The 24320-nt window shown below is 40.7% G+C and overlaps 1 protein-coding gene across 2 annotated transcripts in view; it reads left to right on the top strand.

Moving 5' to 3' along the window:
* GPR180 (G protein-coupled receptor 180) overlaps nucleotides 1-24320 on the top strand; it is a 61430-nt gene that overhangs the window by 17546 nt on the left and 19564 nt on the right. For both annotated transcript variants that reach the window (XM_053707843.1, XM_053707840.1), the window contains exon 7: nucleotides 13503-13694. In XM_053707843.1, the coding sequence (XP_053563818.1) occupies nucleotides 13503-13694 (192 nt within the window). The remainder of the gene's footprint in view (nucleotides 1-13502; nucleotides 13695-24320) is intronic.

The following is a 24320-nucleotide window of genomic DNA, read 5'->3' as shown; positions in this document are numbered from 1 at the left end:
TATAATCTCAAAATAACAAGAGTATTGCATTGAGCAATGATACTTTTTTTATTGGACTAACTATACATTTATAAGTTGACAAGCTTTCGGAAGAGTTCCTTCCTTTATCAAGTCTGAAGCAATACTGACCAATTCAATGGAATTTACAGATTATATCTTAAAACACAGAATAGCTAAGAAGACAGAAAGTGCAGGGAGAGGAGGAGGTGTCGTAAAAATTATGAGGGGGGCTTAGGTAACAGGCAGACAGTGTCCAGTGTAGGAGAACAGACAGGGGAAATATATAGCTACACATAGAGCATATACTGACATAAAGTTATATATCAACATTGAATCAATATCTATAAAGATGTGAAATTGTATATACAGGGGGAGTACAAAAGTTAAAAAAAAAAAAAGACAAAAGTGTGGACATAGGCTTACCTGTGTACCTATGTATAAAAAATGTGGAATATACAATGTAATTGACTAAATGAAAGTATATTACAAAAAATTTTGATAATGTGTTAAGAATCCAGAGTCCACATTTAGTCCAGAATTAAACAGGTTGAAGTGCATTATCATTTTCATTTCAAAGGTTTTTCTTTCCATGGTGTTTTTGAAGTTGCCTCTGAGAATTTTGATTTTGAGGTTTTGGATGGAGTGGTCAGGTTGGGTGAAATGGTGACCAACAGGGGTGCAGTATTTTGTTTCACAGTGGTTTTTGATTGAGTGTCTGTGTAAGTTCATTCGAAGGTGCAGTTTTTGGCTTGTTTCTCCAATATAGCATCCCATTTCACATGCAGTGCAATGTATCATGTATACCACATTTGCAGATATACATGAATATGCCCCTTTAATGTTATAAGATTTATTACTGTGGTTTGCTGTGCTGCTTTCACAAACATGTTGACACAGTTTGCAGAGTGCTTTATAGCAGCACTTGGTTCCATTCTGAGTGTTCTTTTTCTCAAGCGGTAGCTTCCTATGTACCAATTTCTGTTTTAGGTTAGGTGGTTGTCTGTATGCCAGGATTGGGGGTTTTGGAAAGATTTTTTTGAGTGTGGGATCCTCTAAGAGTAGTGGCTGTAAGTCTTTTATGATTTTTCGTATCCCTTCCACAGCAGGGTTGTATTTGACTACTAGTGGGATACGTGATATGTTTTTCTTCTCCCTGTATTGTAGTAAGTGTTCACGTGGAGTATTGAGGGCAGAGTTAATTTTTTTATTTATAATCCTTGTTTTGTAACCTTTTTCTCTGAATGATTGGGACAGTGTGATGAGGTGTTTGTCACGGTCCTTGGTATCTGAGCAAATTCTGTGGTATCTTGTAGCCTGACTGTAGATTATGGATTTTTTAATGTGATTGGGGTGGGAGCTGGAGCTGTGGAGGTAGCTGCATCTATCTGTTGGTTTCCTGTATACAGATGAGTGCAATTTGCCATTTGTGATGGATATTGTTGTATCCAGGAAGCTGACACAGTCTCTAGAAAAGTTCATTTTAAGCTTGATTGATGCATGAAATAGATTAAATGATTTATGAAAATGTTCAAGGTTTTTTTCTCCTTCTGTCCATATGATGAAAATATCATCGATGTAGCGAAAGTATTTGAAGGGTTTGTGAGGGTGAGCGGCTAGGAATCTCTGTTCTAAGTCAGCCATGAAGAGGTTTGCATACTGTGGTGCCATTTTGGTGCCCATGGCTGTTCCCATGGTTTGTAAGTAGATGGAGTGGTTGAAGATGAAATAATTGTGAGTAAGTATAAATTCTGTAAGTTTACTGACTGTAGAAGCACTATATGTCTGGTTAGGGCTGTTGGAGGAAAGAAAGTTTAAGCAGGCATCAATACCATCTTTATGTGGAATATTGCTGTACAGGGATCACATTAAAAAATCCATAATCTACAGTCAGGCTACAAGATACCACAGAATTTGCTCAGATACCAAGGACCGTGACAAACACCTCATCACTGTCCCAATCATTCAGAGAAAAAGGTTACAAAACAAGGATTATAAATAAAAAAATTAACTCTGCCCTCAATACTCCACGTGAACACTTACTACAATACAGGGAGAAGAAAAACATATCACGTATCCCACTAGTAGTCAAATACAACCCTGCTGTGGAAGGGATACGAAAAATCATAAAAGACTTACAGCCACTACTCTTAGAGGATCCCACACTCAAAAAAATCTTTCCAAAACCCCCAATCCTAGCATACAGACAACCACCTAACCTAAAACAGAAATTGGTACATAGGAAGCTACCGCTTGAGAAAAAGAACACTCAGAATGGAACCAAGTGCTGCTATAAAGCACTCTGCAAACTGTGTCAACACGTTTGTGAAAGCAGCACAGCAAACCACAGTAATAAATCTTATAACATTAAAGGGGCATATTCATGTATATCTGCAAATGTGGTATACATGATACATTGCACTGCATGTGAAATGGGATGCTATATTGGAGAAACAAGCCAAAAACTGCACCTTCGAATGAACTTACACAGACACTCAATCAAAAACCACTGTGAAACAAAATACTGCACCCCTGTTGGTCACCATTTCACCCAACCTGACCACTCCATCCAAAACCTCAAAATCAAAATTCTCAGAGGCAACTTCAAAAACACCATGGAAAGAAAAACCTTTGAAATGAAAATGATAATGCACTTCAACCTGTTTAATTCTGGACTAAATGTGGACTCTGGATTCTTAACACATTATCAAAATTTTTTGTAATATACTTTCATTTAGTCAATTACATTGTATATTCCACATTCTTTATACATAGGTACACAGGTAAGCCTATGTCCACACTTTTGTCTTTTTTTTTTTTTTTTTTTTAACTTTTGTACTCCCCCTGTATATACAATTTCACATCTTTATAGATATTGATTCAATGTTGATATATAACTTTATGTCAGTATATGCTCTATGTGTAGCTATATATTTCCCCTGTCTGTTCTCCTACACTGGACACTGTCTGCCTGTTACCTAAGCCCCCCTCATGATTTTTACGACGCCTCCTCCTCTCCCTGCACTTTCTGTCTTCTTAGCTATTCTGTGTTTTAAGATATAATCTGTAAATTCCATTGAATTGGTCAGTATTGCTTCAGACTTGATAAAGGAAGGAACTCTTCCGAAAGCTTGTCAACTTATAAATGTATAGTTAGTCCAATAAAAAAAGTATCATTGCTCAATGCAATACTCTTGTTATTTTGATATCTAAATCTCTGGACTAACATGGCTACTGCAATCAACGTGACTATATATATATATATATATATATATATATATATATATATATATATATATAATCATAATAAATCCACATATAGTCCTAAATGCCCATGTCGATAATACCAGGCAGTTCTGTGTGTGTGGGTCTATAAAACCGAATAATTCTTCCAAACTTGCGGGACTATGTAATAATAAACACTCCTCTTACCTTAATGAAATTTCTTGTTCTATGTCATTGCCCTAATTGTTTGTATATAAATGATATTGGTGCTTTACCAGGGCTCCTTGACTTGTTTCACCAGGACTTCTTAACCTAAGTGTCTTTTCATTTATTCCCATTGAGGTGTGTCTTTTTTTTCCCTCGCAATAGGTTCATATATCATAGATAATCGACACGCTTTTCATAAGCGATTTAAACCGGAGATATATTAGCACTTTCGTTGCGTGTAATACTCCAATGGGTCCACATAGGTCATGGTATCGAGACATAGACCTATCCCACGGCCATCCTATGAATATCATTAAGAGGAGGTTATTCCTATGCCGTATCACGTGTTTGGGATTTAGCCAATCCAGCAGTCGCCATAGGAAATCATTATGTTACTAGAAGTGGGTGGTATCTACAGCGGAGGCTACTAGTATAGTATATATGATATATATTACATCTAAATATTCAATTCTTGCTGGATGCATATTGTGCGTGAATGATAGACGCATTGTGTTATTGTTTTTAGCTCTTTATGAATTGAGCAGCAGTATCTTCAGGGCCTGGCCAAATAAAAATCAAATCATGTATGTATCGGCCATAGGATATCAGGTTCTCCCTCCAGTCAGAGTTGTAAATATATATTTGTTTTTTCGAATATGCCCATAAACAGATTGGCAAAACTAGGGGCGAACCTGGTACCCATGGCCATACCTTTCACCTGTAAATAATACTCGACTAGGTACTGAAAATAATTATGAGATAATATATACGTTAATTCTAAAATAAATTCCTGTTGTATGGTCAGTAGATAAATGTCATTCTCTAGGAAAACATTAACCGCCTTAAGCCCTAATTTGTGGTCTATATTTGAATATAAGGCACCTACATCGCAGGTTAACCAGAGATATATTCTTCTCTTTTATTATAAACAGACAATTTGTTTAGGAGATCTGTGGTGTCCTTAAATATGATGGTAATGTCACTACGTATTTTTGTAGGTAAAAATCCACATACTCTGACAAATTGTCTGTTAGACTATTTATCCCCACAATTATGGGCCTCCCCAGGGGTCTGTTTTGATCCTTATGGATCTTGGGGAGGTGGTAGTAAAATGGGGTGTTTGGGTGATCAGGGAGTTAATAAGCTTTTTCTTTTTTGTTCAAAATTCCCTTTGAAAACCCTTTCAATATTATACTATTTAAAATCTTGCTGTACTGCATAGTGGGATCTGTAGTTAGTTTTTTATAATACTTTTGAATTCAATAGAATTTGATTGTCTTCCAGTATATAGTCCTCATAATTCTGTAGCACTGTCCCTCCTCATTTATCCACTTAGCGAATCACCAAATTCTGATCTTTCTTAGGTTATCAAGTGCTCTTTGTTCATTGGGCCACAATTTTTTTTATATTTTTTTTATTCTATGTAATTTTTTCTTAGATCATCCAGCACTAATTGTTGGTATAGGTCAATTTATAAACATTCCTCTTTGTGCGGAACAAAAGGAGGGGCTAGGGAAGTGTGCACAACTTCTTCAAACAGATCATTTGACAAGTCAGTGATTTCTGAATATACAACCTGTCCTAGATTTCTTGGGTTCATGGCATCTATTAATATAGGTGTACCCTCTAATTTTTGTTTTCTAAGCCGTTTGGCTGCAAAAAATATTTGCAGAGATAATTTTCTAGTAAAGGCATTAAGATCCACAATTAAGTTGACTATATCTGACTGGTTAGGGTGACAATAAGACAGACCTCTGCCTAGGATTCTAATTTCATCTTCCAATAATTGATGTGAGGAAAGATTGAATATACCTGCCTCTAATCTCCATAATTTTGTTTTTTTGATGGTTTTCCCTCTCCCTCTTCTTCCTCGTTTGGGAAGAATCTTTTTTTTTTTTGTTCTTTTGGGGGGGCTGTTTTTGTTCCACAATGGGGCCAAGGGTCTGTCTCCTAAAAAATTATTGCTACCTGACGTGGAAGGCCTATTTTCTCTTACGTGTGGCTGTTTGTAAGCTACCTCTGTTTGTTCATTGGTACAGCTATCTTCAGCCAATGGCTTTTCCTTATTTTCAGATACAGGATCACTTTTTATAGAGGAATGTAGCTCAATGTAATCATTGGCCTGAGACACTGGGAGGATAATTTAAGAGGATTGGTTTATAATAGGCTCTAATTAATATAAATAGGGATTTCAAACTCACATCACACATTGTGTAAATATATGGGTGTCAAACACACAGGTATATCACATTTAGATATGGTGGATCGCGATGATCATTACCAAGTAAGGCAACATATAGATTGTTAGTGTCACAATCATATATACTATACTAGTAGCCTCCGTTATAGATACCACCCCCTTCTAGTAACATAATGATTTCCTATGATGACTGCTGGATTGGCTAAGTCCCGATCACGTGATCCAGCATTGGAAAAACCTCCTCTTAATGATATTCATAGGATGGCCGTGGGATAGGTCTATGTCTCGATCACATGACCTATGATATATGCGGAAACATTGGAGTATTACATGCAATGAAAGCGCTAATATATCCCTGGTTTAAATTGCTTATGAAAAGTGTGTCGACTATCTGATATATGTACATATTGTGGGGGTGGGGGGGGAAGAGACACCTCAATGGGAATAAATTAAAAGACACTTAGGTTAAGAAGTCCTGGTGAAACAAGTCAAGGAGCCCTGGTAAAACACCATATATCATTCACATACAAACGATTAGGGCAATGACATAGAACAAGAAATTTCATTAAGGTAAGAGGAGTGTTTAGTATTACAAGTTTGGGAGAATTATTCGGTTTCATAGACCCACATACACAGAACTTTCTGGTATTATCAACATGGGCATTTAGGACTATATGTGGATTTATTATGATTGTACATGTCAATATATATTGTATATTTTTTATAAATATATTATGGGTTTTTTTTTTAAAAAATTGTTATGTTTTGGGAAGACAAAATCCAGTATGATTGTTTTATTGTTCACACATGTTTACACAATACGCACATTAGGCGTGGGGCCTTTCACGCCAACAAGTAGACTTGTATGCCTCAATCTGGGATTGCCTGGGGGAAGGCAACATTCTCTCTCTCTGTAAATTAAACACTCCCTGATTGGTCAAATATCTGCACTACAGAGGAGGGGCATGCTCTAAACCCCCCTCCTCCCGCCCTCTGGAGTACAGGTGTACCCCCTTATTTTTTTTTCCTCTTTACCCCCCCCCCCCCCCCCCCCCCCCCATCTCTGCCATTACTCGGGTTTTCCCCGCTAACCTGTCAAATGAATAAACTCCCATTCGCCCTCAGGGCTAATATGGTACTTCGGCTCTTAGCTCACTATTCTAGTGTCTGCACCATTACTTTTTCTTTGTGTATTAGTCACACTTTTACCAGATGATAGCCATAACTTAAAAAACTTTGAGGTTCCTACCCTGTCAGGCTGTACTGTATTTGTCTAGGTTTTGACAATTGTATAAAATGTACTGAGCCCTGAATGACATGTATCTTTTCTGTTACATACAACTTGTTTCTGGATTATCATATGTCTGTTACTTATGATTCTTTCCTCAATAAAAATTATCTCACAAAAAAGAGAAAGAGAAGCACTCAACCTGGGAACAAACAATAGCATAATAGCTTGTGCTATGGCTAGTTACCACCCAAGAAGCAGCCTATTTTTGCTAAACATGTGCATTTCTCCAACATAGGTGTGTCCGGTCCACGGCGTCATCCTTACTTGTGGGATATTCTCTTCCCCAACAGGAAATGGCAAAGAGCCCAGCAAAGCTGGTCACATGATCCCTCCTAGGCTCCGCCTTCCCCAGTCATTCTCTTTGCCGTTGTACAGGCAACATCTCCACGGAGATGGCTTAGAGTTTTTTAGTGTTTAACTGTAGTTTTTATTATTCAATCAAGAGTTTGTTATTTTAAAATAGTGCTGGTATGTACTATTTACTCTGAAACAGAAAAGAGATGAAGATTTCTGTTTGTAAGAGGAAAATGATTTTAGCAACCATTACTAAAATCGATGGCTGTTTCCACACAGGACTGTTGAGAGGAATTAACTTCAGTTGGGGGAACAGTGAGCAGACTTTTGCTGCTTGAGGTATGACACATTCTAACAAGACGATGTAATGCTGGAAGCTGTCATTTTCCCTATGGGATCCGGTAAGCCATTTTTATTACAGAAAGAAAAAAAGGGCTTCACAAGGGCTTTTTAAGACTGTAGACATTTTCTGGGCTAAATAGATTTATATATAAACATATTTTATACTCCATAGCCTTGAGGAATTATTTTAATCTTGGGAATTATGTAAAATAACCGGCAGGCACTGTATTGGACACCTTATTCTCTAGGGGCTTTCCCTAATCACAGGCAGAGTCTCATTTTCGCGCCTCTATTGCGCACTTGTTTTTGAGAAGCATGACATGCAGATGCATGTGTGAGGAGCTCTGATACATAGAAAAGACTTTCTGAAGGCGTCATTTGGTATCGTATTCCCCTTTGGGCTTGGTTGGGTCTCAGCAAAGCAGATACCAGGGACTGTAAAGGGGTTAAATATAAAAACGGCTCCGGTTCCGTTATTTTAAGGGTTAAAGCTTCCAAATTTGGTGTGCAATACTTTTAAGGCTTTAAGACACTGTGGTGAAATTTTGGTGAATTTTGAACAATTCCTTCATACTTTTTCGCAATTGCAGTAATAAAGTGTGTTCAGTTTAAAATTTAAAGTGACAGTAACGGTTTATTCTAAAACGTTTTTTGTACTTTGTTATCAAGTTTTTGCCTGTTTAACATGTCTGAACTACCAGATAGACTGTGTTCTGAATGTGGGGAAGCCAAGGTTCCTTCTCATTTAAATAGATGTGATTTATGTGACACAAAATTTAGAGAAAATGATGCCCAAGATGATTCCTCAAGTGAGGGGAGTAAGCATGGTACTGCATCATCCCCTCCTTCGTCTACACCAGTCTTGCCCACACAGGAGGCCCCTAGTACATCTAGCGCGCCAATACTCCTTACTATGCAACAATTAACGGCTGTAATGGATAATTCTATCAAAAACATTTTAGCCAAAATGCCCACTTATCAGCGAAAGCGCGACTGCTCTGTTTTAGAAAATACTGAAGAGCATGAGGACGCTGATGATATTGGTTCTGAAGGGCCCCTACACCAGTCTGAGGGGGCCAGGGAGGTTTTGTCTGAGGGAGAAATTTCAGATTCAGGGAAAATTTCTCAACAAGCTGAACCTGATGTGATTACATTTAAATTTAAATTGGAACATCTCCGCGCTCTGCTTAAGGAGGTGTTATCCACTCTGGATGATTGTGAGAATTTGGTCATTCCAGAGAAACTATGTAAAATGGACAAGTTCCTAGAGGTCCCGGGGCCCCCCGAAGCTTTTCCTATACCCAAGCGGGTGGCGGACATTGTAAATAAAGAATGGGAAAGGCCCGGTATACCTTTCGTCCCTCCCCCCATATTTAAAAAATTGTTTCCTATGGTCGACCCCAGAAAGGACTTATGGCAGACAGTCCCCAAGGTCGAGGGGGCGGTTTCTACTCTAAACAAACGCACCACTATACCCATAGAAGATAGTTGTGCTTTCAAAGATCCTATGGATAAAAAATTAGAAGGTTTGCTTAAAAAGATGTTTGTTCAGCAAGGTTACCTTCTACAACCAATTTCATGCATTGTTCCTGTCACTACAGCAGCTTGTTTCTGGTTCGATGAGCTAGAAAAGGCGCTCAATAATAATTCTTCTTCTTATGAGGAGATTATGGACAGAATTCATGCTCTCAAATTGGCTAATTCTTTCACCCTAGACGCCACTTTGCAATTGGCTAGGTTAGCGGCGAAAAATTCTGGTTTTGCTATTGTGGCGCGCAGAGCGCTTTGGTTAAAATCTTGGTCAGCGGATGCGTCTTCCAAGAACAAATTGCTTAACATTCCTTTCAAGGGGAAAACGCTGTTTGGCCCTGACTTGAAAGAGATTATCTCTGATATCACTGGGGGCAAGGGCCATGCCCTTCCTCAGGATAGGTCTTTCAAGGCCAAAAATAAACCTAATTTTCGTCCCTTTCGCAGAAACGGACCAGCCCCAAGTGCTACGTCCTCTAAGCAAGAGGGTAATACTTCTCAAGCCAAGCCAGCCTGGAGACCAATGCAAGGCTGGAACAAAGGAAAGCAGGCCAAGAAACCTGCCACTGCTACCAAGACAGCATGAGATGTTGGCCCCCGATCCGGGACCGGATCTGGTGGGGGGCAGACTCTCTCTCTTCGCTCAGGCTTGGGCAAGAGATGTTCTGGATCCTTGGGCACTAGAAATAGTCTCCCAAGGTTATCTTCTGGAATTCAAGGGGCTTCCCCCAAGGGGGAGGTTCCACAGGTCTCAATTGTCTTCAGACCACATAAAAAGACAGGCATTCTTACATTGTGTAGAAGACCTGTTAAAAATGGGAGTGATTCATCCTGTTCCTTTAGGAGAACAAGGGATGGGGTTCTACTCCAATCTGTTCGTAGTTCCCAAAAAAGAGGGAACATTCAGACCAATCTTAGATCTCAAGATCCTAAACAAGTTTCTCAAGGTTCCATCGTTCAAAATGGAAACCATTCGAACAATTCTTCCTTCCATCCAGGAAGGTCAATTCATGACCACGGTGGATTTAAAGGATGCGTATCTACATATTCCTATCCACAAGGAACATCATCGGTTCCTAAGGTTCGCATTCCTGGACAAGCATTACCAGTTTGTGGCACTTCCGTTCGGATTAGCCACTGCTCCAAGGATTTTCACAAAGGTACTAGGGTCCCTTCTAGCGGTGCTAAGACCAAGGGGCATTGCAGTAGTACCTTACTTGGACGACATTCTGATTCAAGCGTCGTCCCTTCCTCAAGCAAAGGCTCACACGGACATTGTCCTGGCCTTTCTCAGATCTCACGGGTGGAAAGTGAACGTAGAAAAAAGTTCTCTATCTCCGTCAACAAGGGTTCCCTTCTTGGGAACAATAATAGACTCCTTAGAAATGAGGATTTTTCTGACAGAGGCCAGAAAATCAAAACTTCTAAACTCTTGTCAAATACTTCATTCTGTTCCTCTTCCTTCCATAGCGCAGTGCATGGAAGTAATAGGTTTGATGGTAGCGGCAATGGACATAGTTCCTTTTGCGCGAATTCATCTAAGACCATTACAACTGTGCATGCTCAGTCAGTGGAATGGGGACTATACAGACTTGTCTCCGACGATACAAGTAGATCAGAGGACCAGAGATTCACTCCGTTGGTGGCTGTCCCTGGACAACCTGTCACAGGGGATGAGCTTCCGCAGACCAGAGTGGGTCATTGTCACGACCGACGCCAGTCTGGTGGGCTGGGGCGCGGTCTGTGGACCCCTGAAAGCTCAGGGTCTTTGGTCTCGGGAAGAATCTCTTCTCCCGATAAATATTCTGGAACTGAGAGCGATATTCAATGCTCTCAAGACTTGGCCTCAGCTAGCAAGGGCCAAGTTCATACGGTTTCAATCAGACAACATGACGACTGTTGCGTACATCAACCATCAGGGGGGAACAAGGAGTTCCCTGGTGATGGAAGAAGTGACCAAAATCATTCAATGGGCGGAGACTCACTCCTGCCACTTGTCTGCAATCCACATCCCAGGAGTGGAAAATTGGGAAGCGGATTTTCTGAGTCGTCAGACATTTCATCCGGGGGAGTGGGAACTCCATCCGGAAATCTTTGCCCAAATTACTCAATTGTGGGGCATTCCAGACATGGATCTGATGGCCTCTCGTCAGAACTTCAAGGTTCCTTGCTACGGGTCCAGATCCAGGGATCCCAAGGCGACTCTAGTAGATGCACTAGTAGCACCTTGGACCTTCAAACTAGCTTATGTATTCCCGCCGTTTCCTCTCATCCCCAGGCTGGTAGCCAGGATCAATCAGGAGAGGGCATCGGTGATCTTGATAGCTCCTGCGTGGCCACGCAGGACTTGGTATGCAGACCTGGTGAATATGTCATCGGCTCCACCATGGAAGCTACCTTTGAGACGAGACCTTCTTGTTCAAGGTCCGTTCGAACATCCGAATCTGGTCTCACTCCAACTGACTGCTTGGAGATTGAACGCTTGATCTTATCAAAGCGAGGGTTCTCAGATTCTGTCATTGATACTCTTGTTCAGGCCAGAAAGCCTGTAACTAGAAAAATTTACCACAAAATATGGAAAAAATATATCTGTTGGTGTGAATCTAAAGGATTCCCTTGGGACAAGGTAAAAATTCCTAAGATTCTATCCTTTCTTCAAGAAGGTTTGGAGAAAGGATTATCTGCAAGTTCCTTGAAGGGACAGATTTCTGCCTTGTCTGTGTTACTTCACAAAAAGCTGGCAGCTGTGCCAGATGTTCAAGCCTTTGTTCAGGCTCTGGTTAGAATCAAGCCTGTTTACAAACCTTTGACTCCTCCTTGGAGTCTCAATTTAGTTCTTTCAGTTCTTCAGGGGGTTCCGTTTGAACCCTTACATTCCGTTGATATTAAGTTATTATCTTGGAAAGTTTTGTTTTTGGTTGCAATTTCTTCTGCTAGAAGAGTTTCAGAATTATCTGCTCTGCAGTGTTCTCCTCCTTATCTGGTGTTCCATGCAGATAAGGTGGTTTTACGTACTAAACCTGGTTTTCTTCCGAAAGTTGTTTCTAACAAAAACATTAACCAGGAGATAGTCGTGCCTTCTTTGTGTCCGAATCCAGTTTCAAAGAAGGAACGTTTGTTGCACAATTTGGATGTTGTTCGTGCTCTAAAATTCTATTTAGATGCTACAAAGGATTTTAGACAAACATCTTCCTTGTTTGTCGTTTATTCTGGTAAAAGGAGAGGTCAAAAAGCAACTTCTACCTCTCTCTCTTTTTGGATTAAAAGCATCATCAGATTGGCTTATGAGACTGCCGGACGGCAGCCTCCTGAAATAATCACAGCTCATTCCACTAGGGCTGTGGCTTCCACATGGGCCTTCAAGAACGAGGCTTCTGTTGATCAGATATGTAAGGCAGCGACTTGGTCTTCACTGCACACTTTTACTAAATTTTACAAGTTTGATACTTTTGCTTCTTCTGAGGCTATTTTTGGGAGAAAGGTTTTGCAAGCCGTGGTGCCTTCCATCTAGGTGACCTGATTTGCTCCCTCCCTTCATCCGTGTCCTAAAGCTTTGGTATTGGTTCCCACAAGTAAGGATGACGCCGTGGACCGGACACACCTATGTTGGAGAAAACAGAATTTATGTTTACCTGATAAATTACTTTCTCCAACGGTGTGTCCGGTCCACGGCCCGCCCTGGTTTTTTAATCAGGTCTGATAATTTATTTTCTTTAACTACAGTCACCACGGTATCATATGGTTTCTCCTATGCAAATATTCCTCCTTTACGTCGGTCGAATGACTGGGGAAGGCGGAGCCTAGGAGGGATCATGTGACCAGCTTTGCTGGGCTCTTTGCCATTTCCTGTTGGGGAAGAGAATATCCCACAAGTAAGGATGACGCCGTGGACCGGACACACCGTTGGAGAAAGTAATTTATCAGGTAAACATAAATTCTGTTTTCGCAGAAAAGAACTTTCTTGTAATATGACTGACTGACTGACTTAATACCAGGCAATCCCTCTCTGAACGAGAGAAACAGCAAAATCCCAGACGTACGTTTCGGCCTAGTGGGGCCTCTTCAGTGAGGTGCTGCCATATCCCTCTAGGCACACTGAGCAACGGGTCCACGTCTGGCTTCCTGAATCACCCTTAAGGCGACTTCCCTCAGGTCATAGTTTGTATAAATAAAAAGAGAGAAGCGCTCAACCTGGGAACGAACAGTAGCATAATAGCTTGTTCTATGGCCACCTAAGAAGCAGACTCTTTTTGCTCAACTTGTGCCTTTCACAGAGTAGAACTTTCCTAGATTTAATACTTATAGCTCAGTCTCAGTCTGCTTATTAACCCCAGTTTAAGAGCAATGTAATTACTAAGAGAACCTTATATGCACATCTCTTCAAATGTTCCTTAATTTAATCTGAATTTGTTACAGGTTATACTGCTTCTCTGGGAACAGTTTGAAGATACTAATCATCATAGTTTCCATGCCCATCGAAGCCTGGCAGGCACACTCTTGATTGCCTTGAAAATTTGTTTAGCTATATCACTGGCTTGTGGTCTCTACCATATAATCAATGTGGAGAGGAGTACAATGAAGCGACAGTTCTATATCACATTTGCAAAAGTAAGTATCATAATTTTTTTTTTTGTATTGTATTTGGTTTTAAGAGACTTAAAAGTGTTTGTTTTTTTTTGTTTGTTTTTTAATATAGTGGCATTCACTATTTTTTTTCTTTTAACATATAAAAACATAACTATAGAATTTTATATAAGAACTAAAAGGCCCATCAAGATTACCCTTATTACATGTTATGTGTTTCTTAGAATAGCCTTGTGTCTAACAGGCATTTTTTTAATTATTTTACAGTCCTTGTGTTAACTACTTCTGGTAGTTTAGTCCATGAATCCACCACAACTTTATTAAACTAAATGCCACTAGTAACTAACCCCTCATTTGAACGTACTCCATTAATTGAAACCCTCTGCCTTCTATCCTTAAGCCAGCATTCTACATCTACAGCTTCTCCCTGGTCTATTAATGTAGTTACATGGTCAAATAAATCACTTTAATTAGTCTAACATGGTCTAGCAATTAAACCATAATGTCCTTTGTCTTCTAAGTTGTTTGTCACTGAAGGTAAGACGCAAGACTTTTCTATAAAATAGTTTTTCAATTAATTTTCCAGCAATTGAGGTCAACCTGACTGGCTTATAGTTGCAGAGTATTCCCTTCACCCTTTTTATGAAGAGGGACTGCAATTTTTCAGTCTTCTGGAATAACTCCTGTTAACAGTGGCTGATTGATCAAATAAATTGGCTAATAGAGTAGCTATCACAGATTGAAGTTCTCTTAGAACCCCTATCTAGACCACAGACTTATTTACTTTTTTATTTTTCATAAAGCCATTAAAACCTCTGTAAAAAAGAGAAGTACCACCCACATAATCATTTAACATAACATTCCTTAATAGAATTTCAGTATCATTCACTGATATATCTAAAGAAGCTTTTGTCGCCATGTTTTACTAACTGCTATTTTCGTTATTTTTGTTGGGTTCTCCATTTTTCCCTATCCTCTTCTGAGCAAGAGTTTTTTTAATTTTTTTTATAAACTGTCTTTTTTTAATCTTTGCTGCAATTTTATTGAAAACCATATTTGCTTTCTTTTTTATTTACTTTTACAAAGAAGCATAATGAAGTATGTAGTTGCATCTAAAATGGCGCTCTTAAAATATTCCCACTGTTCTTGCACTTCTATAATCTGTGCCACCCCTTTTAGAGAATTGTTTAGGTATTGCCCTATGTAAGAAAAATCATCTTTTATAAAATCTTAAACTTTTTTACTATGGTTGCACAGTACCTTCGCCTGAACATTAAACTGTAAAGACTGATGATCACTAGAGCCTAAGTTCTTACCCACAGACACTTCAGATACCATATCACTGTTTGTCACTGATGTAATACTCCCCTCCGTCAGATCTCTGAGCAGACATGCACCGTGTGACTAGAGAATTAGGGCTTCCATGCGCATTTAACTTAAACTTTATTAGTTCTTTCTAAAAACTTTATGCAGTGCTCTTAATGGAGGAGGAGAGGAGAGTGGTAAATGGGGAAGATTAGATGGGAAGACGGACCTTAAGAGGGGAAGGCAAAAAAGGTCATGGATACCCTATAAATATTCCTCTGTTACCAATAAATTTCTCTGCCACCTATTCACGCAGTTACTTACTGTTGCCATGATCATCTTTACACTCATTTAAAAAAAAAAAATTTTTTTTAAAGTATTTTAATTAAAAGGACATAGACCTCTGTAGTAGTTAGTATTCTATTGAGCACTATTTTCTGACTGCAAGTGCCTGTCAAGCTCTGAGATCATCATCAGTTGCAAGCATATGATACCAGTCTTAAAAAGTCTAAAGCAGTTGTTTATAGTCATTTCTAATGACACAGTGAGTACATGGATCATCATAATTACTGTTGGGAATATCACTCCTGGCCAGCAGGAGGAGGCAAAGAGCACCACAGCAAAGCTGTTAAATATCACTCCCCTACCCACAATCCCCCAGTCATTCTATTTGCCTGTAGTGCAAGGAGGAGGTGAAGTTTAGGTGTCTGAGGTTTTCTTCAATCAAGATTTTATTATTTTTAAAGCAGAGTAAGCTTACTCTGATCTTTCCTGAGGTCTAGCCTTAGTCTACATCCGTCTCTTCAGTAAGGCAGTGGTGGCTTTTGATCACTTGGGAACTTGTGGGGTACAATCCTCACTTCATTTTCTCAAGAATCTGCTGCCCTATACAGAAAGCCTGAGTAGGTTTACTCGGTTTCTTTCTTTCTTCACAGGTCCATGTGAGGTGCTGCACCCTCTAAAACCAGGTGAGCTGTCCTGCTGCCAGTCAGCATTTTCAGGTAAGTGCCATTTTAGTTTTCTTTTGCAAAGGAAAATACTGGCACTTGTTACAGCTATGGGCTGTCTTATAAAAAATGCGACGTTGTTTTATATACCTTCATGTTTGGGGTTCTTTAATGGCAGTTTTGGGCATAAGAGGGATTCATGGTGGCTCAATGGGTTATGTCTGTTGCTATGAACTTTAACTTTTTTATTTTTAGGTCCTAAAAATTACTCTGTTTTTAAGCCGTTTTCTGGCAGTTAGGGCTCTTTAACTGTTAGGACCACTCCGTATTTGAAGGGGAGGGTCCTTGTTGAAGCAGTTTTCTTTTGGTGTGCTTTCAGTGTAACTGAAGAGAGCTGCGTAACTGTGAAGTAATAGCCGGCTGTTCCGCTTTCACTGTGCTGCCTTTTCAAGTCTGGATAGTTTCTTCTGTGAGGGAAGTCCACTCCGTGAGCTGCAGGACAGATAGGCACCTCAGTAAAGCTACTGAGGTGTGTATAGGTTGCCCGAGGTCTATTTAGTTGGTTACGTTAACACACATTTCCACTTAAAGACACAGTACATTTTTTTTTTTAATTTTTATTTTGAAATAAAGAATTTTTACACTTTATCCTTATTTATTACATAATATGGATCAAGAGGCCTTTCAAACCATTATCCCAGGCGAAGTTGCTGCTTGTCAGTTATGTTTCGATGCTCAGGTGGAACCCCCAGTTCCTGGAAGCCTAGCCAGTCTTGGAATAAGGGAAAACAATCTAAAAAGCCCACAGCTGACTCCAAGTCAGCATGAAGGGTTGGCCCCCGATCCAGGAGCGGATCTAGTAGGGGGAAGACTCTCACACTCACTCACTCGAGATGTTCCAGATCCCTGGGCGGTGGACATCGTCTCCCAGGGATACAAAATAGACTTCAGATATTTTCCTCCCAGAGGCAGGCTCTTCTCCAGATTATCTGTAGACCAGATAAAGAGAGGCGTTTTTACATTGTGTCAAGGACATTGCCGCCCTGGGGGTAATGGTTCCAGTTCCCATTCAGGAAAGGGGTCTGGGATTTTACTCACATCTGTTTGTAGTTCCCAAAAAGGAGGCAACTTTTCGACCAATCCTAGATCTAAAATGTTTAAACAAGTTTTTCAGAGTGCCATCCTTCAAGATGGAGACTATATGCTCCATTTTTCCTTTGGTACAAGAAGGTCAGTTCATGACAACCATAGACCTAATGGATGCATACCTTCATGTTCCAATTCACAGGGACAATCACAAGTTTCTGAGCTTCGCCTTCTTGGACAATCCTTTCCAGTTTGTGGCCCTTCCATTCGGCCTTGCCACAGCCCCCAGAATTTTTTCAAAGGTTCTGGTGGCTCTTTTAGCTGTGCTTCGGTCTCGGGGCATTGCAGTGGCACCTTACCTGGATGACATTCTGGTTCAGGCACCATCTTTTCAACAAGCTGAATCTCATACGGAGATCTTGTCTTTTCTTCGATTCCACAGGTGGAAGTTGAATTGGGGAAAAAAAGTTCTCTGGTTCCAGCTACAAGGGTCGTGTTTTTGGGGACCATAATAGACTCCCTGTTAATGAAGATTTTTGTGACTAAGGTTAGAAAAAGAAAGATTTTCAACTCTTGTCTTGCCCTTCAGTCTTCTCCACGGCCGTCAGTGGCTCAATGTATTGAGGTAATCGGTCTGATGGTGGCTTCTATGGACATCACTCCGTTTGCTCGGTTCCATCTCAGACCTCGGCAGTTATGCATGCTCAGTCAATGGAACGTGTACTATACGGATCTGTCTCCGCGTATAGATCTAGATCGGGCGTCAATAGACTCTCTTTCATGGTGGCTTTCTCAGGACCATCTTTCCCTGTCTGGGGCTCGTTGAAGGCTCAGGGCCTATTGACTCGGAAGTAGTCGGCTCTGCCCATAAACATCCTGGAGCTGAGAGCCGATCTTCAATGCTCTACTGGCCTGGCCTCAGCTTTAGCCTGGTTTATCAGGTTCTAATCGGATAACCTTGGTGGCCTACATCAAGTTCCTTGGCCATGTCAGAGGTGGCCCGAATCATTCAGTGGGTGCAGACCCAGAACTGCTGTCTTTCTGCAACACACATCCCATGAGTGGACAATTAGGAAGCGAATTTTCTAAGCAGACAGACTTTTCATCCCGGGGAGTGGGAACTTCATCCGGATGTGTTTTCCAGCTTGACCCTCAAATGGGGGCGGCCGGATTTGGATCTCATGGCTTCTCGTCAGAATGCCAAACTCCTGAGTTACGGCTTGAGGTCAAGGGATGCGCAGGCATTTCTGATAGATGCTCTGGCAGTTCCTTGGAACTTCAGTCTAGCATACCTGTTTCCTCCATTTGCTCTCCTTCCAAGAGTCATTGCTCGAATCAAGCAGGAGAGGGCATCTGTAATTCTCATAGCCCCGGCGTGGCCTCGCAGGATTTGGTATGCAGACCTAGTGGAAATGTCATCCTTTCCACCTTGGAGACTCCCTCTGAGGAAGGACCTTCTACTTCAGGGTCCCTTCCTTCATCCAAATCTCGTTTCTCTGAAGCTGACTGCTTGGAGTTTGAACGCTTAGTCGGTCATTGAGACTTTGATTCAGGCTCGTAAGCCTGTGACTCACAGGATCTACCATAAGATCTGGCGTAAATACTTGTATTGGTGTGAATCCAAAGGAGTAGAGTAAGGATTCCTAGGCTTTTGTCCTTTCTCCAGGATGGTCTGGAGAAGGGTTTGTCGGCAAGTACTCTAAAGGGTCAGATTACGGCCTTGTCTATTTTGTTACATAAGCACTTGGTGGATGTGCCAGACGTACAATCGTTTTGTCAGGATTTGGTCTGTCTTAAAGTTTTGCAGCAAGCTCCGTTTGAGCCTATGCATCCTTTAGATATTAAGATGTTATCTTGGAAGGTTTTGTTTCTTGTTGCTATTTCCTCTGCTCAGAGAGTTTCTGAACTCTGCTTTACTGTGTGATTTCCCCTTATCTTATCTTTCACACTAATAAGGTGGTTCTGCATACTAAATTTGATTTCCTGCCCAAGGTTGTTTTGGTCAAGAATATTAATCAGGAAATCGTTGTGTCCTAATCCTTCTCACAAAGAACGCTTGTTACATAATCTGGATGTTGTGCTAGCGCTAAAATTTTATTTGCAGGCAACTAAGGACTTTCGTCGGTCTTCTGCATTGTTTGTTTGTTTTTCTGGGAAACGCAAAGGTTAGAAAGTTACGGATACTTCACTTTCCCTTTTGGCTGAGGAGCGTTATTTGCTTGGCTTATGAGACTGCTGGACTGCAGCCTCCTGAGAAAATTACAGCTCATTCCACGAGGGCGGTTTCTTCTTCCTGGGCTTTCAAAAATGAAGCCTCTATGGAACAGATTTGCAAGGCTGCAACTTGGTCATCTTTGCACACTTTTTCCAAATTCTATAAATTCGATACTTTTGCCTCGGCTGAGACTTCTTTTGGAAGAAAGGTTCTTTAAGCAGTGGTGCCTTCTGTTTAGGTCCCTGTCTTGTCCCTCCCTTATCTGTGTCCTCTAGCTTGGGTATTGATTCCCAACAGTAATTATGATGATCTGTCGACTCACTGTGTCATTAGAAAGAAAACAAAATGTATGCTTACCTGATAAATGTATTTATTTCTTGACACAGTGATTCCACAGCCCACCCTGTATTTTGAGACAGTTTCTTTTTTATATAAACCTCAGGCACCTCTGCACCTTTTATTACTTTCTTTCTCTCCTTTCCCTTTGGTCGAATGACTGGGGGACTGTGGGTAGGGGAGTGATATTTAACAGCTTTAGTGTGGTTCTCTTTGCCTCCTCCTGCTGGCCAGGAGTGATATTCCCAACAGTAATTATGATAATCCGTGGACTCACTGTGTTGAGAAAGAGAAAGAAATTTGTCAGGTAAGCATAAATTTGGGGTTTTTTGTGAGCCTGCATAGAGGGAAATGCGTCAGATGTAGAGTAATTATGGTAATTTTTAACCGTTGCATGTCTTACTTTTAAAAACAGCACTGGAGCTCTCTTTTTCCAGTGTAATACAGATAAGTCTGGGATGGCCCTGCACATACGTCAAATACAAAATTGGTAACCAGCCTGCTTTATGCCGCTCATGGGGGAATGCCAAACCCTGGTATTCTCATATCTCTATTTGGATACATTTTGGCAGAGTACCCTTCCTATGACCCTGCAACATGCTCAGCTCTGGGTGCTCAATAGCACTCCAAGGAAGCTGTGCTGTCCCCAGAGTCCTAGGCAGTTAACCCCAGACAAGTCTGGGTGCAAGGCCAGACTTGTTTGGGGTTAACTGCCTGGGACTCTAGGGACAGCACAGCTTCCTGAGAGTGCTATTGAGTACCCAGGGCTGAACATTTTGCAGGGTTATCGGATGTGTACCCAGTCCAGTCTGAGATTGCAGTCTCCTTCCGTGTTTTGTATATTTCTAGGGTGATTACATAAGTCTGTGAACCCTTCACTTCCCAGTTTGTTTGATTGAGAGCTTGCATTTGTATGGCTGTATTAGGGACCCAGGTTTTGGGAGAAACCTTGACATGGTACCTGGGCTTACCCCATTTTGCCAGATGCGATAACTAACTCTTCCAGTTTTGCTTTTAATCTTAGCTGAGAGCTTGCAAGTGAGTGCTGGACTTCCTTTGTGTGTATATATGTATATGTATGTGTGTGTGTATATATATATATATATGTGTATATATATATATATATATATATATATATATATATATATAAAACACACATGTCTGCTTTGGCCTCCCATTTGACAAAAGCTCCTGTGTGAGCTGAAACATTATGGCTTTGGGCCAAATTTATTTACTATTTTATTAAAGACGTTTGGAAGATTGCTTTCCTGTGTCTGACAAACCTGGATACATTGAGTTGTTGTATAAATGGAAAAAAATTTTTTTATATATATTTCTAATGACACAGTGAGTCCAGCAGGAGGACACAAAGAGCACCACAGCAAAAGCTGTTAAATACCACTTCCCCTCCCCACAATCCCCAGTCATTCTCTTTGCTTGTATCAGTTGCAAGGAGGGGTAAAGTTAGGTGTCCGATTCTTCAATCAAGCGTTTTATTTTTTCAAGCAGAGCAAGTTTGCCCTGGTTTTCTTTGGGGTTTAGCCGTAGTCCAGGTCAGTCTCTTCAGTAGAGCAAGTGGTGGCTTTTAAGCATTTGGGAACTTGTTGGGTATAATCCCCACTGGCCCTCCAAAGTAATTTCATGCTGCCCTTGGTTGAAAGTTTGAGTAAGTTTACGCAGCCTTTTCTTTTTTCCACAGGTCCATGTGAGGTAGGAAGCCCCTCTCATACCAAGTGAGCTGTCCTGCTGCCGGACAGATTTTTAGGTAAGTGCCTATTTTGTTACCCCATTTTGATATAGGAGAATTTGGCACTTTGACAGTTAATTCTGTCTAAATATACAATCAGCCTTCTAGGTTAACGGTTTATTATATGACAGTTTTGCAGGCACTGAGGATGTTTGGCTCAGTTTATTATCTTTTCACTTTGGTGTACATGTTTTTTGTTTGTGTATTAATGGCTACCGGGAGGTTTGTTAGGCCACACCCACAATTTGGCAACCTTTTAGCCATTTCCTGTTCCTGGATGTTGCAGCTCTGTTGCATAGCTCCTCAGAGGTGGTTCAGCGTTCTCTCCTCTCCGGTGCAGCTGTATGGGGATCCGGATCATTTTCTGACTTTGTTTCCGGGAGCAAGAAGGTCAGGTAGGCATCTCAGCAGAGGTTGCTGAGGTGTGTGGAGGTTGCCTGTTGTTTTTTTTGTGGGGCTGTTGCTCTGTTTATTTCTGAATTTCAGGGACTATAACGTTTGTGACTCTTTTTGCATTCATTTTGTGAAAAATTGTTGCTGCAAGATTTAGTGTGCAGTTCATTTAAGGATTTTCTAGTTTCAAAATTTTAAACAGACATTTTTTTTTTATTTTTTTAAAGGGACAGTAACTTTTTTTTTTTTGTTTGTTTCATTAAAATTCTGATTTGAACTTAGAATGTTTTATTGATTAAGGTTTTTTCCTTTGGAATAAGATGGACCAAGAGGCCCTTCAAGCTGTTGCTTGTTCTCTATGTTTAAATACTAATGTTGAGCCTCCTATCCCTTTTTGTTCCTCTTGTATTGAGAGAACATTACATTACAAGGATAGACTGTGGTTTGATTCTGAGCCTTCATTGTCTAGGGCGGATGTTGTTCAGGAGTCTCCTGTTCAGGCTAAGCCGCAGCTTTCTCCTCATACGTCCCAATCTTCTGCAGTGCCCTGTGTTTTCGTCTCAGGTTGGTTTTTCCTTGCAGGATATGGCTACCCATATATCCTCGGCAGTATCTGAGGCTTTGTCTGCTTTTCCTATGTTACAGGGGAAGCGCAAGAGGAAGTGTAAGGTTTCTGATTCTGTTGCAATTGTGTCTAGTGTTTCTTCTCATAAGTCAGAGGAGGAAGATACTTCAGTAGCATCTGAGGGTGAGATCTCGGTTTCTGATAGTGTAAATCTTTCTTCTGAACCTTGGATGACTCTGAGGCGTCAGTCATGGTTATTCCTAAGAAATCTAGTAAACTGAATACTTTTTTTGATGTCCCTTCCTCGTGGAAGTTTTTCCTATAACAGATCGTGTTTCAGATATTATTGCACAAGAATGAGAGAAGCCTGGGATTCCTTCTCCAATTTTTAAGAAGATGTTACCTATTGCTGATTCTATTAAGGAATCTTGGCAGATGGTTCCTAAGGTGGAAGGAGCAGTTTCCACTCTGACCAAGAGGACCACTATTGAGAACAGCTGTTCCTTTAAAGATCCTATAGATAAGAAGTTGGAAACTTTTGCTTAAAAAGATTTATGTTCACCAGGGGTATCAATGGCAACCGGCTGCATGTATTGCTATGATTACTAGTGCTGCGGGCATATTGCTTTGATACATTGTCTAATTCTATTCAGCAAATGTACTCTCAAAGAAATTCAAGATAAAATCAAAGCTTTGAAGGTTGGCTAATTCCTTTATTGCAAATGCTTCTCTACAAGTCATCAAGTTAGGAGCTAAAATTTCTGGTTTTGCCATTTTAGCTGACAGAGCTTTATGGTTAAAATCCTGGTCTGCGGAAGTATCCTCTAAATTTAAGCTTTTGTCTATTCCTTACAAGAATAAGACCTTGTTTGGGCCAGGTTTGGCTGAGATTATTTCTGATATTACGGGAGGGAAGGGGCATTTTCTTCCTCAGGATAAAAGAAATAAACAGAAGGGTCAGTAGAGTAACTTCTCTGGTAAATCTTCCTCTTCTTTCTCCAAGCAGGAACAGTCCAACCATCTTGGAAGTCAAATCATTCTGTCTTGGAATAAGGGGAAGCCTGTTGCTGACTCCAAAATCAGCATGAAGGATCTGCCCCCGATCTGGGAATGGATCTTGTGGGGGGGGGGGCAGACTCTTTCTTCGCTCAAGCTTGGGTTCAAGATGTTCAGGATCTCTGGGTGGTAGATATCGTGTCCCAGGGTTACAAACTGGAGTTCAAGAATTTTCCTCCCAGAGGCAGGTTTCTTCTCTCCAGGTTATCTGTAAACCAGATAAAAGGAGAGGCGTTCTTACATTGTGTTCAGAATCTTTCTGACATGGGAGTGATGGTTCCTGTTCCGGTTCAGGAACAGGGTCTGGGTTTTTATTCCAATCTCTTCGTCGTTCCCAAAATGGAGGGAACTTTCAGACCTATTTTAGATCTCAAGAGTGTAAACAAGTTTCTCAGGGTTCCGTCTTTCAAGATGGAAACTATTCGTTCCATTCTTCCTTTGGTTCAGGAAGGTCAGTTCATGACCACAGTGGATCTAATGGATGCGTATCTGCATATTCCCATTCACAGGGATCATCACAGGTTCCTAAGATTTGCATCTCTAGACAAACATTTTCAGTTTGTAGCTCTTCCTTTTGGTCTGGCAACAGCTTCCAGAATTGTTTCAAAGGTCCTTAGTGCATTGTTGGCAGTGCTTCGATTGAAGGGTGTTGCAGTGGCTCCTTAGCTGGACGACATTCTAGTTGTTGTTGTCTTTTCTGCGCTCCCACGGTTGGAAGGTGAATTTAGGAAAAAGTTCCTTAATTCCGGCTACAAGAGTGGTATTTTTGGGGACCATTATAGATTCTCTAGAGATGAAAATTTTTCTGACAGAAGCAAGAAAGTCAAAGATTTTCAATACTTCAGTCCCTTCCTCGGCAGTCGGTGGCTCAGTGCATGGAGGTTATTGGTCTGATGGTTTCAGTCATGGACATCATTCTGTTTTCTTGGTTCCATCTCAGACCTCTGCAGTTATGCTTGCTCAGGCAGTGGAACGGGGATTATGCGGATCTATCTCCAAA

The sequence above is a fragment of the Bombina bombina genome, chromosome 3, assembly GCF_027579735.1.
Source record: "Bombina bombina isolate aBomBom1 chromosome 3, aBomBom1.pri, whole genome shotgun sequence".
Taxonomy (NCBI): domain Eukaryota; kingdom Metazoa; phylum Chordata; class Amphibia; order Anura; family Bombinatoridae; genus Bombina; species Bombina bombina.
Note: the sequence above shows the minus strand (reverse complement) of the source record. Positions and strands in the feature narration are given on the sequence as shown.